Here is an 18,865-nt window from a genome sequence, read left to right as displayed (position 1 = left end):
GTTGAGCTGGTCAAGAGATCAGCAAAGAATTCAAGATGGAGCCAGCTTTTACTGATAACTTTCATAATGAGATGAAGACAATTCAGAGAGTTCTAAGTAAGCAAAAGGGGATGGACCATTGCGTCTCAGTTCCTCCCAAATTGCCTTTATGTGATGTTTAACAGGTACAACCATCAAGGTAAGGATACCTGATGAATATCAAGTAATACAAAAGCTGGGGTCTGAGTGATACCTTCCCCACCAGAACCTCCCTCAACAGAGCCTCCCCCAACATCGATTTATAAGCCAGACTGAAAACAATAGCTCACTGAGTCAGCATAACTTTCAGTAATAGGATTGTATGATCTCCAAAGTCCCTTCTGGCTCTGAATGTATTGAGTTCCCAAAGCTGGAAGGGTCTTTTCCACCTCTGACCTCCTAGCTCTGTGGGCATAGCAAATTCTAATTGGCATCTTACTTATCTACGATAAGACTTTTTTTAATCCGAACTTGTCATTTCATTGGTATGAGATATGCTCAGGGAAGAATCTTTCATTACTAATGCAGGTTAGAATTTGCACTGTGACTTATAGACAGAATTGCCTAGGCACTGAGGTCAAGTGACTTACTCAGGATCACATAGTAGTCTTCAGAGGTAAAACTTGAATGTATGTCTTTCAGACTCTGATGCTGACGATCTTTGTTTTATCTCCCCTGTAGTTCAAGATGCTAAACAACTTCAGGGTAGGAACCACGTCTTATTAAACCCTGCACCTATTCCAAGGATATAACTCAGTGGACTGCACATCCTAGGCACTCATAAAATATTTTCTGAGTGTTGAATGATGAAAACAGAATTGTCTCTACAGATGGATGTGTTTCCTTCCTTTAATCAGACAAATGAGAACTACCTAATTCAATGTGTTTCCTTTTTTGCCTCAGCTGCCAGAAAGCTCTGGGCTACATTCCATGCTCAGCTGTAGTAGCTAACTCATCCCAGGTGCCTGGTAACATCTACTTCCCTGCTCCTTTTAATTAGATTTGTTCTGTTTATATTGTTCTGTTTCATATTGTGTTAGATTTTACAGGCTGCTTGCAAGCTTTTTGGAGGTAGGTTGGTTAAAAATCTTCTATAAATAAAAGCATGCATCTGAAATATATCAACTCAGTTTCCATTTCTTTTCTGGCAGGACTTGCAGATTATCAGCACTGATGAAAATGAGGTATTTGTGGCTGTCCAAGAATGGTACCAAACAGACACATACAACCTTTACCAGTCAGACCCACAGGGTGTATACTATTCAATTGTGCTTGAGAATGTAAGGAGCACGAAGCAACCGGAAGAGAATGTCCTGATTGATATCCTGGAGGTATACTACCATATGCTTGTCCATGTCTATGTTTTCTGTCTGGGACCTGTGTGATCTTGGACTAATCACAACCTCTGTGGACCTTAGTTTTGTCAAATGTAAAGGGGGTTATAAGGTCCCTTCAAGTACTAGATGTAAATTCCATGACCCTGCACTTACTGTGTTAAACAGCAAAGATGAAACATGACACCATGTATACCCTCGAGAAGCTTCCAATCTATCAAGGGTATTCAGCATGCATACCAATCAGTGTAATGCAAAGGGGTGGTTGCAAAAGAGAAGTCTAGACAAAGTCTGCTTGTGAAATTTGAGGAGGAAGCGGCACCTGAACTGATCCCTGGAGGAGATAAAAAAAAAAAAAAAGGAAGATGAATAGCCAGATATAGGGAAGAAGGGCATTCTACAAATTAGGTGATAGTCTGAATGAATGCATGGAGCTGGGAGAGTGGGACAAAATTGGAGAATACCTAATACTCCAATTTGGCTGCAATGTAGAAAGTGCAGAGGGGAAAATGGAAAGGTAGATTGGAGTAAGATTATGGAAGGCCTTGAATGTCAGGGTAAATAATTTGTATTTTGTCTGAAAAGCAACAGAGAATCACTAAAGGATGTTTGGAAAGGGAATGACATGGTCAAATCTATTCATTTGGAAGGTTATTTTAGCTCTTCTGTGAAGGATAGACTAAAGAGGAGAGACATGGAGCCAGGGAAAAAAAAAGAGAGAAGGTTACTACTTACTGAGCCAAAAGACTATAAGGTCCTAATTGGGTCATGAATTATGTTCATTTTGTTTTGATGCATTTTCATTTCTTCTCCAAGTGATGTTTTCAAATGCAAATTCAAGTTTCAAATTCAAATATTTGTGTGAAATATACAAGATTACAAAGGAAGCCATTTTTACTGAAATACAGTTATCAAAACATTTCTAAATGCCAAATTCACAAACATAAGGTTAAAAACCCCTGCCCCCCCAAAAAAACTAAAAACTAAAAATAAATAATAAATAAAAATAAAATAAAAAAACAACCCTGCCCTAGATTATGCCATATAATGAAGTCTACCTAAGACTCCAAACAGAGAAACCATAGCCATCCTATCCACAACATTGACCTCGTATGATTTTAGTCCCTTGAGAAAGTGAGCTGTCCACAATCCAGAGGAGCACAGCACTTTCTTAGCTAAGCCAAAAGACCTGGGTTCAAATACAAGCTCTGTTACTTACTACATATCACGAAAGTCACTTCTTCTCCCTGGGCCTCATTTTAGTCACATAAGTAAGGGGACAAGATCTCAAAGCGCTTTTAGCTATAACTCTTTTGGTTATGAGACATTTCCTTAGTAACATAAGTAGCTCTGTCAGCACTTGGTATCACCTCATTTACTCTCTGGAGAACACAGTCACACATTTATGTTCCATCCCTCAGATATTTCAGCCATAACTGCTTTACCTCAGAAACTAATGAACGTAACAATTTGTTTATGTTGAGGACATTCAGAACTGGTATGGCATATTTATGGTCCTTAGGCAAGGTTTGAAAATTGTAGCCCTGTAATTTGAAAATGATGCCCTTGTCTGTTCCCATTTTCCCAAGGGTTGTAAGTCACATATGACATTTCTTTAAAAAAAAAATAAGTGTTTTGTTGATATTCCTTTTTGTATATTTTGTGTATTGCTACAACTACCCAAGGGCAGCTAGGTGACACAATGGATAGAGTGCCAGCCCTGGAGTCAGGAAAACTTCATCAGATCTGGCCTCAGACACTTCCTAGATGTGTGACCCTGGACAAGTCATTTAATCCTCTTTGCCTCAGTTTCCTCATCTGTAAGATGAGCTGGAGAACAAAATGGCAAACCACTCCATTATCTTTGGTAAGAAAACTCCAAATGATGCCACGAAGAGTTGAACACAACTGAAAAATGACTGAACAACAACTGCCTGATGATCTCCCCGAAAGAGAATGATCCCTCACAACAAATAATTAAAATTGAGCAAAACAAATCATCCCATTGGTCATATGTGACACTATAGATGTCATTTGGAATCAGAGGACCTAGATTGAAGTTTGCCACCATCATTCCTTGTGTGAACTTGGAGAATTCACTCAGTCTCTCTGAGCCTCTGTTTCCTTATCTGTGAAATGAAAGGGTTGGACTGTGTGGTCTCTAAGCTTCCTTCCTGTTCTAAATCCATGATCTTATGATTCTTCCTTATAGTCCACTGAGAAGAGATTGCTTGCTTTAACAATAGTTTACTCAAATCACAAATAAGTTACTTTATTCAGTAGAATTCTGATGTTATTTTCCTTAATGTTATCGTGGTCATTGTGTAAATCGTCCTTCTTGTTCTTTTCACTTCGTTCTGTTTCAGTTCATATAATTCTATCCCAGTTTGCTTGGATCCTTCATTTTCCTCATTTCTTAAGGCTCAGTAATAACTCATTATACATTCATACACCTCAATTTGTTCAGACATGTCCCAATCAACAGACACCTACTGTATTCCTAGTACTTGCTACCATAAAAGTACTACTATAAATATTTTATTTTTGCTTATGTGGAAACTTTCCTTTTATCTTTGACCTCTATGGAGTAGTCTTATAAAAACAAAGGTAGTTTGGACATCTCTCTATCTAGGGGGAGATAGGGAAATTCTGAAGGGAAAGATTGGCTAAAAACACAAATCAGTTAGTGCCACATTGAATCAATGTCCTTTGTCCGCTTACCCATTTGTCCAATATAACTTGACTGCTGAATCAAATGGGACAAGTAGTTTGATGACGTTTTAGTAGAATGCCAAATTATTTTCAAGAGTAATGGAGCTAATTCACAGCTGTCATGCAGTGCATTCATATATGTGTCCTTCCACAGCCTCTCCAATATTTGCCCTTTTAACCTTTTGTCATCTTTGTTAATTTGAGGGATATGAGATAACACTTGAGAGGTTTGGATTTGTTTTAATTTATACTTACTATTAATGATCTCAGGCATTCTCTCAAATATTGTTGAATCTTTGTATTTCTGCTTTTGAAAACTATCTCTCCCTATTTTTTGATCACTTCACTGTTTGGCCAGTGGTTTTTGTTCTTATATAAGTTGGCGTCACTTCTCTATATATCTTGGAAGTGTCAAACCCTTATCAAATTTATTTTCAATGAATTTATCCCAAATACTAGCTCCTCTTCTTATTCTAACTGTGCTAATTTTGTTTCTACAAAAGATTTTAAAATTTTGTATAATTTTTTTTTTATCTTTCCTAATTACCTCTATACTTTTGTTGGTTAAGAATTCTCTCTCTAGCCATAGCTGTAAAAGGTACCTCCTTCCATTTGCTACTAAATTTGTTGTAGTGTGGTCTTTTGTATTTACATCTCCTATCTATCTATTTAGAGCTTATTATGGTATGTGATTTGTACCAAATTGCTTTCCAGTTTAAACGGCAATTCTTGTTGAATGGGGAGTAATCTTAGCCTAGTAGTTTCTGTTCATTAAGCACTAGGCTGGTAAGTTTACTTGCTTCAGTGTCTCTACAGTGTGACATTCCAAAATTGATCTATGTGTGCAAGAAAGCAAAATTACCTGGCTTACAAAATATTGAAAAAAAATGTACTAAAATTTCTACTGTTCTTGTATTCCCTTATTTGGTGTACCCTGGACAGCTGCCTGCCTGGCCTAGCCCTAGTTTTGGTTCTAGGTACATTCACAGGGATTGATGGAAAGTCCTGGTTGTTTACAATTGGGATATTCATGGTCTAGGGATAATAGAATGATCAGAGCAAAAATAAGTTTATTCTTGCTCAGAAAACTTTTACCTTGGTCAGAGGTTCCCAAGATAAGAATCATACTTGAGGACAAAAAAAAAATCAAAAAAATTATCACCATGACTAGACTCTAAAGTTGCATTGCTCTTTTTTTTTTTTTGCCACTGCCTCTGTCCAGTTTAGATTTCTGTTCAATACTGATCAATAGGTTTTCCCAAAATATCCCAGCCTAATATATCATGCTATTCTTGGCTTTAAAAAATTGACTACTGTAGGCCAGGTAGAAATGGTACTGCTATCAACTAGACACATCGCCCAGTCTCCTACCTAACACACACACACATTGACCACTACCACACCATAGTACCCATATACACTCCAGTTCAGAAATTATTGGAAGTCACCTCTTAGACACAGTCCCAGTATCCACAATTCCATGGATTCCAAGATTATTGAAAACAAAGGTAGCTTGGATAGTTTTCTATCTAGGGAAGATAAGGAAAGTCTGGAGGGAAAGATTGGCAAAAAATATGCATCAGTCTGTGACACATTGAACCATTGTTCTTTGTCTACTCACCTATTTGTTCAACACTAAACCATTCAGGTTTAAAACCTCATTCTTTTTTTTTAACTTATTCCATCCCTATCTATAACCCCAAGGTACTGTTGTGAATTCCTGAGTATGATCCTTCTTCTGCCTCTAATATTATAGGATTTTCAGTGGCAGATGTAGTTGCTTAAAAAGAAATTATTTTATTAATCCACACAGGAAAAACCAAATGGATGAAGAATCCAAATGGTTCAAATTATGACATACAGTAAGATTGATAGCTCACTGGCTACATAATGGATAGGCATTAAAGATGAAAGTGAGCTGGACCCAGAGGTGAACAGGACATGGCAATAGGACTGGATTTCATTCAAAGAATTGTGAAATATTTCCAATGATCTCAATCTGCAAAGGTCTATATATTTGGCATTCTCCCCATGATTCTTTATGTCAATGAATATTAATAATAGTTATTATGATGATGATGGCTAACATTTATATAGTGCTTACTATGTGCCAGGCAGTGTGCTAAGTGCTTTACAAATACTATTTTATTTAATCCTCACAACAACCCTGGGAGATAGATGCCATAATTATTCCCACTTTATAGTTGAGGAAACTGAGGCAAACAGAGGTCAAATGGCTTACCCAGAGCCACACAGCTAGTGAGTGTCTGAAACTGGATTTGAACTCAGGTCCATTGAACTCAGCTGCTCCAGTGGGTCATGGAGCACAAAATCTCAAAAGAATCCAAATGGTAGGGATCCAAAAGAACAATGAAATACTGTATTGTGGATATAAATAGGCTATAATACATTACAGTTGATGACTTGTGAATAAGAATCCAGGCAATGCCTAATCAAAACAGAAGGGAGGCTAATGATATAGCAAGAATGAGATATGGCAATGGATAAGGCATATATCTATCTCAGTATTCACTTCACTGATATTAATGAAATGCTAGAAAGGCATTGTTTAGCTCATCCATGAAGAATGATCACTTGATTATCAATGGTCATTCTCTTGGTCACTAGCCTGGTCAACTAGATCCTTAGATCATCATCTTATAACACCATTACTAAGCTTTATATAAATAGAAATGTCTTTTCTACTCATACCTTTACCTTGAAAGCAAGGTGAGTATTCAGTCAGTATCACAGACCCTGCCCAGCACCACGATGCTCCTCAGACCCTAGCCTTGGCATAGGGCCGGTAGGGTCACCTGAACTACTCCACCTTAGCACAACTATGATACTTTTTCACACAATACTTATCCCTTGAGGTTTTGGGGAGGGGAGTCCTCTATAACCATAAAATTTTATGCAAATTTGAAAGGCTAGAACTATCTGTAAGTATTACAAACCCCTAAGATCCCAGGAAAAATGACCCAAAAAATTATTGTATTCCACCATGTGACAATGGCCAATCAGGCAGATTAGTCTAATATTTCCTCGGAATATTATTCTCCCAATGATTATTATTTGCTGAAGGCACTCACTTAGCTCTGATCAGATCCTGGTTCTAACATGCTAGGAACAGATAGGTCTCCCTACAGAGAATACTGACACTTTAAAAGGTATCATGAAGAAACACAAAGAGCCGATATTCCCATGTGTCAACTGCCCTTAACTAGGTTTGGAGCCACTTCCACCATGACAGCTCCCTTCTGCTTCCTAACACAGTGATGTCTCTTTTGAAGGCAATAGCAGCAGGTTTCTAATTCAAGGTTCAGTAACTTGCAAAGATGGCGCCTCTCCAGAGGGTTCCTCCAGAAATCAAATGCTTTGCTAAACCAACAGGAGTGGTGGCCCAGCTCCCATCTGACACTGCTGGCTCATCATTTGTCAGAGATGACAAGTGGAACAAAGTCATGAACGGCAAATTATGATCACTTCTTTCAAACTGATAGCTACATTTTAATGGTGTTTTTCTTTGTCTCAGATATTCACTGTCAGGGTAATTCCTGTTTTATGGGGATATCTCTAAAGCACTTGATTTGGATTCAGACAGCCTGGATTCCTAGACCTTTGGGAGACTCTCTGAGAAGTTTCCACTGTGCCTTGGGTAATGAAAGTTGTCATGAAACTGAGTGATTCCTTCTCCACTTCTGCCTAGGTCCACTATAACCATCATTCTTAAGAGCAACACACAATGCAAACAATGCTGGAATATTCTTGAGCAAACTAGCAATGGTAACTGAATCTCAGCTCTGACAGCCAGTTTCTTGTCAGATACTAGAGTTCCACCCCACAAAAGAGTCATATCCCCATGTAGAAGAGGGTCCATCATTTTTATAGGAAGCAAGAGCAAATCTCATGTCATCACATCTGATTGACCTCTCACTTCTGATGTCCCAGTCTGTTAAGCATCAATTAGCTAGAAAGTTGGCTCTATCTGAGAAGGAATGCTGTATTGATTAAGGAGCTCTAGTGAAGGTGCAAGCTGGAGGAAGTGGGAAAGTTAGGGAGGTGTTTCCAGAGTAATTGTGAGGATTAAATTAGGTAATATTTGTAAAGTGCTCAGCACAGTGGCTGGCACATAGTAGGCAGCATAAAAATGCTTATTCCCTCTTTCCCTATCCCAAGGTGTATAGCAAATGTTTATTGAGCGAATGGAGTAATGAATGCATGAATGTGTTAACAAATGGATAAATGGACTACTGGTGTACACGCATTTTTCTAGCTGTGCTTGAGTATTGACTTGCATATACTGTGGAAGAGAAGCCCAGAATCTAATTGAGTTTCTTTATTGCCTGTTCCTGAGCCTCGGGGACTTTAAAGAGAATGAAAAAGAGCCTTTTGAGCCATAAATCACAATGGGCAGAGGGGCAGCAACTTTGGAAATAGCCCAATGTTTGAGTGGTCAATTCTAAAAGCCTGTTCTTCATTCTTGTCGTGTTTTTGTCACAGGTCAGAGGTGTGAAAGGAGTCTTCCTGGCCAACCAAAAGATTGATGGAAAGGTCACGACACTGATAACTTACAACAAAGGCCGAGACTGGGATTATCTGACTCCACCTGCCATTGATATGAATGGCAAACCCACCAACTGCAAGCCTGTAAGTGTCCCTGGGTCATTCCTCGGTTGTTCTGTACACTATGTTTACCATGAGTGACCTGGGATTTCCTTGGTGTGTATACCCACCTCCAGCTCAGATCTTCATCCCTCTGTGCTTTCTCATCCTGAGCCATTCTTGCTCATGATTTTCCAAAAATCTGTTCAATGCACTGGAGGCCATCCTCTGGTTCCCATAGCACCTCTTAATCTATTAAATCCTAGCTGTGCTTTAAAGATTGACTGAATTGCCACTCCTTCCAAGGAGCTTTCCCTGATACCCTGTACAGGGGATCCCTTGGGACCTTTCACAGTGATTTGTTTTTGCAGCTCTCTAAACTACTTGGGGTAATAGGTTCATAAGGATGCCCTTTGGTCCAGCCTTCTTCCTCTTCAAATATGGAAGCTACAGCCCACAAAGATGAATGTTGTATGAGAAACGATAGAGACCTATCCCTTGAGTTATCAATCTATCATTCACTCATTCCCATGGGCACCTCTCCTTCTGGCCATATGTCAGAGTTAGGACTTGAACTCAGAACCCTTAGGTTGGCTCTCTGTCTACTCTAACATGATGCCACTCATACAATAAGTGGAAGAAGCCTGCTTATTGCAATGAAAGCGTATGGAGAACAAATAGGTCTGATAGTAGTAAGTAAGTAAGATAGTGCTTATTCTGTTCCCAATTACCAGCTCTGTTACTGACTGACTATATGATCTTGACAAGTCATTTCCTCTCTCTGCCTCACTTTATACTTCTATAAAATGATGAGAAGGAGACAAATGTGCTCTGAAATCCTTTCTAGCCCTGAATCTATGACCATAGTGTTATCAAGTCACTTCTCTTCTGTATGCCTCAGTTTCCACTGTTGCAAAATATGGGTTGTAATTTCACTTCAAGTTCTAAAAGACTAGGACTCTGTGTCAAATGAGAAATAGTCACTAAAGGAATCTAGTAGTTCTGCTGTTTAACTTTTGAGTCAATTTCCCCATCAAGAACCATAGAAATTCAGCGCTATAGGAATTTAGGTGACGGTATGCTCATTTACAGGCAGTCAGATGACTCAGTGGATAGAGTGCCAGGCTTGGATTTAGGAAGACCTGAGTTCAAAACTGGTCTCAGACACTTCCTAGCTGTATGACTCTGGGCAAGTCCCTTAACCATATTGGCCTCAATTTTTTCACCTGTACAATGAGCTGGAAAAGGAAATGGCAAAGCACTCCAATATCTTTGCCAAGAAAATCCCAAATGGGGTCACGAAGAGTCAGGCATGACTGAACAACAACAACTACTCATTGACATCCAGAGAAATCAGAGCAGGGGGCTTCATGGAAAATTGGGCATTCATACCAGTCTTTGAGTGAATGGCACTCTCTTTTTCATAGAGTATAGTCAACAGACAGTTGCAGTGAGTCTGGAAAATTGCTGAATTCTGTTAGTGTCTCAATGAAGATTTTAAAAACTGCATGTGGTCATCTCTGGCTGATATATGCATTCTAGAACTGCTGTTTAACCTCTGTGTCAGTATCCCCATTGAGAACCACAGGACAGTAACATCTGCCTCCTTACGTTGAAAATTAATTATTTCCTATTTGCTAAAAATCAAAAGGTCCTCCAAGAACGGCAATGCTGCAAAAGGGCTATTATTACTGTTTATTATTTTTATTATTGAAGTGAAACCATATGAGTCTGCCAAAGAAAGTTTTTGCTCAGAATAGAATTTGTCTATGTGAAATATTTGTCTGCAATTATACAGCCCACTGAGGAGAGAATCTTTGAAAGATTTATGTTTGTGCCTTCAGATAATAGAAGTAGGAGAAAATTGGTGAAGTGTGTCATCCAACTAAGGTATGTGGGTAGTCAAATTGAGCACAAAAGAAATGTTATAATATACATGGAAAATAAATTGAGCACAAAGGATATAAAATTAAAATTAAGCCTCAGCCACCGGGCCCATATTGACGTAATAGAGGTTTTCACTGAGGGCAGAGACAACATGGCAAAGGAAAATGGTAAGATTTCAATGAAAGAATGTCTTGGTCAGAAGGGAGCTCAGAGGTCAGCTGGGACAATTCCCACCAGTATGGGAAGCCCTTCCATAATATCCATGACAGATAGTCATATATACTCAACTTGAGTACCTCTGATAATGAGCAACTCACTACCAATGAAGAAAGCCCATCTTTCTTTGACAGCTCTTTCTGGGACAAATACAATTTCCATTAGACAGTGAGCATCCTGAGAGCAGGGACTTTTTGCTTGTTTGTTTATTTATTTATTTATGGCCTTTTGTGTTTAGTACAGTGCCCAGCACACAGTAGGCTCTTAATAAATACTAGCTGACCATATACTGTTTTGAATCAATTGATGTGAAAGCAGCATGGAGTAAGAGAAGGATAAGGTCTGGAGGCAGAAGGCCTGGCTTAGTATCCTGACTCAGGTTAGCCTAGCTTGGTGACTTAGGGCATGTTAATTACTTTTTCTGGGTCTTGGTTTCCCAATATGTAGGATGGCAATCATAAATTTAGAGCCTGAAAGGACTTTAAAGGCCACCTGGTCGAACCCCACATTTTACTAAAGAGGAAATAGAGGACAAGGAGAGTAGTTGACTTACCCAAGGTCACAAAGGGAGTAAGCAATAGAGCCAGGATTCAAACTCAGGTCTTCTGACTCAAAATCTTACATTTTTCCCCTGGTTATCATGGCATCAGATAATGCTTACTTTGCCAACCCTGCAGGATTATTTTGAAGATCGAAAGCCATAATATGTGCAAAACACCTTGTAAAATGTGAAACTATAGAAATGACAGCTATTATCATTATCTTGAATTCAGAGAGAAAACCAATTTAGTGAATTCATCCTTAAAAACAAAATGTAAAACTTGACCACTTAGGCTTTTGTGTGTTACGGTGGAAAGGGCACTACTAGTTTGGGAGTAGGGCAAATTGAGTTCTAGTCTCAGCTTTAGTTCTAATAGGCTGCTTGTCTTGGATGGATAGTTACTTCCATTTTCTGAACTTCAATTTCCTCAACAAGAGGATCTATAAAAACCCATCCTAGCCCTCCTAGTCTGTGATTTTGTCACTATTGGGATTAGGGGAAATGGTGGGCATCCGGTTTTAAATGGGGGTAAAGAGTCTGTGCTGAAATCTTCCTTCTGACAGCATTTAGTTTTATGATATAATGGTTTATAGTGAGCTGTAGATATATAAAAAAGCACTTGCATAAACATTCTTCCATTTGATCCCCAGATTGACTCCATGAAGTAGCTGATGATGATGATGATGATGATGATGATGATGATGATGGAATAGTCTCCATTTATATGGCACTTCACAGTTTACAGAAAGCTTTCCAGAGAAAGTCCATCAATTATGCTAGGAGAAATTTGACAAGGCAAAAATCATGTTCAGCTTCTGGGGAGTGGTAGGAGGTGGAGGTATTGATTTCAGGGTCACTTTCATAGAAGAGATCATTGAATGAAATCTGTACACCATAAGCCAGTGAACTTGACTTTGGTTCCTGAAAAATATTCTGGAATGGATTGTTAAAGGGATGGTTAGTGAAAATCTAGAAAAATTATTTTAAAGCACCAAAAAGTTTTGTCAAGAGTAAATTATGCCAAATTAACCCCATTCCCTTTTTTGACAGGGTTACTAGATTAGGGAATGTTGTAAATAGAGTTTACCTAGACTGTGGCAAAGCATTTGGCATTTCTCTTATAGTATGTTTGTGGACAGAAAGAACAGATGTGGGTTAGAAAATGGTCCTCTTAGGGGGATTCAGAGCAGGTTTGTTTCAGTTATGTTGACTGATTTAATGTTTATTCTACTAGCTAAGTTCTACTAGGGCATCTTAATGAGTACTGAGACACAGTCCATGGATATTTAACCATGATACCAGCAGACCTCATCCCAAGACCCTGAGCAGTTTATGTGCAGCTAACAAAAACTGAAGAGATTCAGAGGTCAGTTTGAAATTAGGGCATGGGGATGGTCCAACTCACATGAGGAGTTTACGTGATTCCATTGATTTTCCCAGTTTCTTGTGTCTCCACACCCACCATCAACAGTTTTTTCTTAGCCAGAAGTTCCCATATTTTCCTTCTTTTCTTCTCTAAACACTTTAATGAGAACTTAGACACCAGGCATTAATATTTAATCATACTACCCTACCTCCTCCCAGGACCCCAAAGGAAGAGATGGGAGAGGAGGAGGCAAGAGCTATTCTGTTTTCCCAGTGTTCTATTGGGGGCTAAGGCAGCAGGAGAATTGCTTATCCAAATCAGTCTGACCATTGATTGAAACTGTAAACAAGCTGTAGCTATAGACAGATGTGCAAAATTAATAAGTTCAAAGAGATGGGATGTTTTCTAAAATCAGATACCAATAGATTCTTAAATGGGGGGGGAAGGAAACCTGGGATCTCTCCCGTAATGTCAGTCCACCATGCTCCCTCTGGATCTTGACATCTCTATCACTGAACAGGGATTATTAATATTTGCTCTGGATTGGAGTGTCTGTGCTTGGAGGGAAAAGAATGTAATTTTCTCATGGGACTCCTGATGCCCATAATACCTTCTCATGTATTTCTGCTATTTGAAAGCCTACCCATCTTTCTAGACATAGTTCTATTACCACTCTTCCAGAAAGTCCTACCTAATTTCCTCACCTCCTGAATCCTTGATTCCATCTCTCTCGCCTATAAATTCTCATAGTAATTTCTTAATCTCTCATGCACACAAATACATTGAAATGGTTTAGACAATCAAAAGCATTTAATAAACACTTCTTATTGCCATGCCCTGTGCTAGGCTTTGTGGATACAAAGAAAAAAAAAATGATACTCTGCCTGTCCTCAGGAAGCTTACATTCTGTCAGTGGAGTCGACATATACTTATAAAATGAATGAATGAAAGAATGAAAAATAAAATTTGTTAAACACTTACTATGTACAGAGCATTGCTCAAAGTGCCAGGAATACACACAGAAAAGCAAGACAGGCCAGGCTCTCACAGAGCTCACATTCTTACAGGGGAGACATATAGAAGTTTCAGTTGTGAGTCAGATGGATGGGTCCCATGGTCTTTGGGGAGTGCAGCAGCAAAGTAGATAGTAATGCATCTTCCATAACATCATTTTTTACTCATGAAATCATGTCCACATCAATAATGAACCATTTGACTGTGCCAAAGACTTTAGTGGTAGGAATTTTCCTTTCTTAGACCTCAGTGGCTGTGACTATATCACCCACCAAAGCAGTTGCTAAGCTGCATATCCCCAGGAGTCCCTGCCTAGTATGATGGCTATAAGGGGCTGGGCTGGAAGCAGGAAGAGTGATAGAGGAGAAAAGTGGGTTGCTGCTCTAGCAAAGGAAATAGTATGTATAAAGCATTTTGCAAACCTTAAAGATCTATGTAAATGCTAGGTATTGTTATTATTATGCACATACTGGATGCACAATAAACATTTTATCTTTGTATACATCATACTACACCTCTACCCACTATACTCAGAGCTGCTAAAGAATAGGGACTGGTCTCATTCACCTTGGTTTCTCACTCAGGGACTAGCCTGTACTAAATGTGGAATTGAATCAGCATTCATGGTTCTCTTTTAAGAATTTGTTATTTCATCAATGGATGTAGGTGCAGCCCCCCACCATCACCCCAAGCTGCATTGGGCCTGTAATCTTAGAGACATTAAAGGTCTTGGGCAAAGTAAGTCTACTAGGTCACCTGAAATTCCTTGGATCAGTGCTAGGTCATTGTTTCCAGGAGGTGCAATTGAAATATTTTGCCTCAAAGGACAAAACTAAGACGTTAGGGGAGGGGGTACAGGGTATGTACAAAGGATAGGGGAAAATATCTGCTCAGTATAGGGGAAAACTTCCTAATAATGAGATATATATGAGAATGGAATGCAATGCCTTGGGAAGTGGTGAGTTCCCCATTAATGAATGTCTTCAAGCAGAAGCTTGAAGAGGAGAGTCTTGCTTTAGTGTCCCTTCTGACTCTAAGATTCCATATTTCAAAGGGTCCATGATTTCATCTAGGTAGACTGTTGATTCAGATCACAAGTCCTCTGTGATGCAATAGCCAATGAGAATTTCCAAGAGTAAAAGACTGATCTCTGCACATCCCAGCAGGTCATGACAGATGACCTTCCTGAGAACCTGTCCAGCTCTGTAGGATGCTCCAGGGCTGGATTTTAACTAATGTAGCCTTTGAGAACCCAGGATCCCTGTTACCCCACGGTGAGAGAATTGAAGTAGAATCCTAGTGAAATTCCATCGTTCTCTAAAATACAAAAACATTCTCTGAAAGGAAGCACATTAAAACATTCTCAGCTATCAGCAAATTAGTAGAGAGTAGCGCCCTGATTTAACAGAATAGGAACTAAGGGATATGACTAGTCCCGAGCATAGAGCAAAACCAAGGAGTGTAGACCCAGTGTGGGCCACAAGTACAGGAAGAGAACTTGGCTGTCATGGCTAGTATCAGGACCCTGTGTGCCTAGGGAGAGAAGAAAGGGCAACAGAAGGATAGGGAATCCTTCTGTGTGTGAGTGTGTGAGGTGTGTGTGTGTGAGCTCCTGAAGACTAACGATTTTTGCCTAGGGCTTTCCCTGACCTTTGTATGGTGAAAGGGCCCAGTAGTCGAATAATTACAGGAGACAGAATGTTAGTAATTATTCTACGCTTCGGTAGTAAATCAAACTTACTAAGATTAAATACTCCCATAGCAGAGCAGCAAATGATACCCTGGTTGATAGGGTCAGAATGGGGGAAACTAAGCCATATATCATCTTCCCCACAAACAAGGCCAACACCAACTCCACACAAAATCCTGTGCAGGATTCTTTCTCAGGCTCATAGCTTTTCAAGCTGGAAGAAGCCTTAGAGATCATGAAAATAGAAGCTGTTTATTTGGTGGAAGGTGAAAATAAGTCCTAGAAAGGGAAAGTAACTTGCCCAAGGTTGCACAGAAGGCAAAGGCAGGACTTTCATCCCAGATTCAGTAGCAGAGGCAGGATTTTATTTCTTTCCAGAGAGTCAAAATGCCCCCAGCCCTCAAAGCACTTAAGATCTAGGAGGAGAGATAAGCCATAGATACAGGTATATGGCTTCAGTGCAAAATAAAATAGAGTTAGGGACATTGAAGTGAGACAAATAGGATGGTATGACAGTTTAGAAGAGGGAGAGACCACTGCTGAATGGATGAAGGAAATTGAGTTGAACTTGAGCAGGATTTCATCAATGGAGGTGAGAGAGAAAGGGGTAGAGTGATCAAGGGGTGGGGCTCCAGGAATAAGAAGGAATGTAAGAAAGCACAGAAGTAGAAAAGTGAGAGATGTGTTCAGTAGAATGAATAGTCTTGTTGGGCTAAAGTGTAAGTCAGGCAAAGGAGGATTGTGTACAGTAGAGAGGAGGTGTCAAACATGGGGCTCCCAGCATTGCAGACAAAACAACACTGAGGAATGCTGTATGTTACGTGTTTTCTAAGTTAATATGTGGCCCTTAGGAACCCTTATGTAAAGTTTAGTGAACCTTGTTTCTATGTTAATTTGACACCAGTGAAGTAGAGTATAGACAGATTATGAAGGGCCTAAAATGCCGGGCTGACAAATTTGGACTTTATCCCATAAGCAATTGGAAACCCTTGAGGAATTTTGAAGAAAGAACCAACATAGTTAAAAAGTGTGCAGTAGTGGTAAGAGCCTTGAATCAGGAATCAGGAGATGTATTCATATCCCTGTTCTCTCAATTACTAGCTATGAGACCTTACACAAATCATTATATCCTGCCTGAGCCTCAGTTTCCTAATCTGCAAATGGAAGTTCTAGTGTATTTAAGTGGTTTTTTTTCTGATGTCTTCTGTTTCCTACACTGAATTTTATTATAGATACTAAGGTCTATTTAATGAATAAATTATATAAAGTATTTTGTACTTCTCACAGGAAAGATAATATATCATTGTAAAATGATACCAAGATAAAAATAGTATTGAGAAGGAAAGCCAACTGAGAACTCTGACATTCCAATTTAGTAATAATTACCTCCAATAGGAACTGAATTTCAAGTGAAAACCACCTCTCATTATTCAGCATCTTGTTGTATTGAAATGAACCCTGTGGTTGGTGTCAATTGAACTCAGCTTAAAACCTGTCTCTGCTACTGATAGCTGGCATTTATGTAGCCCTTTAAGGTTTGCAAAATAGTTTACATAATTATCTCTAAGAAAGTCACTTTTCCACACTCTAGGCCTCAGTTTCCAATCTGTAAAATAAGAATGTCAAATTAGGTGATGATTTCTAAAGGTTCCTTTCAACTAAAATGTTTTCTATTGCCATTGTTGAATGTCTTTTCTAGATCTAATTGTCTATGTTTGAAAGGCCCTTTCAGCTCTGACATTCTAAATTCTAAGGTCCCTTTTTGGTACAGGTTAGGTAGGTGGACTCTGTGGTCTCTTCCCACTCTGAGATTCTATGAATCTGTGATTCTATTTTTCAGGCTTATCAGAGAGTGTCTTAAATGTTCACTTCATCATTTTCTCCTTAAGCAGCCTTACTATTAATGCCGTCTAGTGACTTTTGCTTCACTCATGAGCAATGTTAATGATTACGCCTATACAACAAATTACTTATTCGTCAGTTTGGGAATTGTTCAGACCTCTCCTCTCTCCTTATTTCCACTCCTTACCTCCATGTCTTATCTTTAGCATAGGAAGACGGAGTGGGTGGAATGAACCAAGGTGGGTGGAGTATGCTAGCATACTTGACCCATGGGATCTCTTAACTTTAGCATCTCACCTAGAGGTTAGAGAGATACAGTGGAATTCAAAAATCAATCCAGGAAGGTGAGACAAAAATATAGAATCAATGAGCATTTATTAAGTACATGCTAAGTTCCAGGCAATTTGCTAGACTCTGGGGAATACAAGGACAAAAATGAATCTGCACTAAAGGAGCTCATATTTACCCATGTGAAAATATCACTAATGGTAAAAGGCAACATAGGATGAGCTAAATAAGTGATTAGAGATAGTAAGTTCTATTGCATTCAGGAGGAGCTATAGAATTTTGGAGCCGGAAGGGACCTTAGAACATAGAATAACTGAACTAGAAAAGACTTCAGAACCCATCAGTTTCAACCTCTTCTTGAACATAAATCCCCTTCACAATATTCTCCCAAAGTACTAATCTAAACTCAGACCTCCAAGGAGAGAAAACTCTCTACCTCTTGAGACATTCCATTCCACTTTTAGATAACTCTAATTATTAGTAAATTATTTTTCCTACTTCTTCCCTCTAGGGTTAAGAACAAGAGAATTCATCTCCCACAAGACAGTCCTTCAAATACTTAAAAGATAGCTATCATTCTCCCCAGTGTCTCCTCCAGGCAGAAAAAAAAACAAAACAAAACCTCAGTTCTATTAAACAGTACCCTCCTTTCTGTAAAATGCATGTTACCTTGTCAATATCCTCAACATAGTAATGCAGATATAGTCCTATTTTACATGGAAGGGACCTTAGAACATAGAATGTAAGAGCTGGAAGGGACTTTGGAACATAGGATGTTAGAGCTGGAAGGACTTTAGAATTTTGAATGTAGCATGTTCGAACTGGCTAAGCTTTAAAGATTATTGAGGCCTCCCCCCCAATCACCCTCTCACTTTACACTCCAAGTCAGGCTGGTCAAGGGAGGTTTTGGAGAGGAAGTGGGGGTTGATCTCTATCTTAGAGAATAGTTAAAATTGAGGAGAATTGTCATTCCAAGCTCTGGGATGGGAGGGTGTGTGGAACAATAGCACTATGAGCAAGGGTGATGGAGTAAGGCACATTAAGAAAATAAATGAGTGAAGTATCTGGCCTAGAGTATTATCCTGAGGTCTACAGATTCCGAAGGGGTCCATGAATAAATTTCAGGAAGCTGGTGAACTTATATGGGGAAAATATGCATCTTTATTTTCACTAATTACTAACTCAAATTTAACATTTTCTTCAGTTTTTAATTTAAAATAACAAAAAATCAAAATGTGATTTTGAGAAAGGGCTGATAGGTCTCACCAGAAATTAAAAGAGGTCCAAGACACAAGAAATATTAAGAGATTAGAATATGTAGAACGGTATAGTGGGTGATAAGGCTGGAAAGG

At 39.1% G+C, this 18,865-nt stretch overlaps 1 protein-coding gene across 1 annotated transcript in view; it reads left to right on the top strand.

Annotated features, from left to right (window-relative positions):
- SORCS2 (sortilin related VPS10 domain containing receptor 2) overlaps nt 1–18,865 on the top strand; it is a 797,231-nt gene that overhangs the window by 623,486 nt on the left and 154,880 nt on the right. The window contains exons 8-9 of the mRNA XM_027836375.1: nt 1,170–1,349; nt 8,568–8,714. Of these exons, the coding sequence (XP_027692176.1) occupies nt 1,170–1,349; nt 8,568–8,714 (327 nt within the window). The remainder of the gene's footprint in view (nt 1–1,169; nt 1,350–8,567; nt 8,715–18,865) is intronic.

The sequence above is a fragment of the Vombatus ursinus genome, unplaced genomic scaffold (assembly GCF_900497805.2).
Source record: "Vombatus ursinus unplaced genomic scaffold, bare-nosed wombat genome assembly UNPS02014818.1, whole genome shotgun sequence".
Lineage (NCBI taxonomy): Eukaryota > Metazoa > Chordata > Mammalia > Diprotodontia > Vombatidae > Vombatus > Vombatus ursinus.
This window is presented reverse-complemented; position numbering and strand designations above follow the sequence as displayed.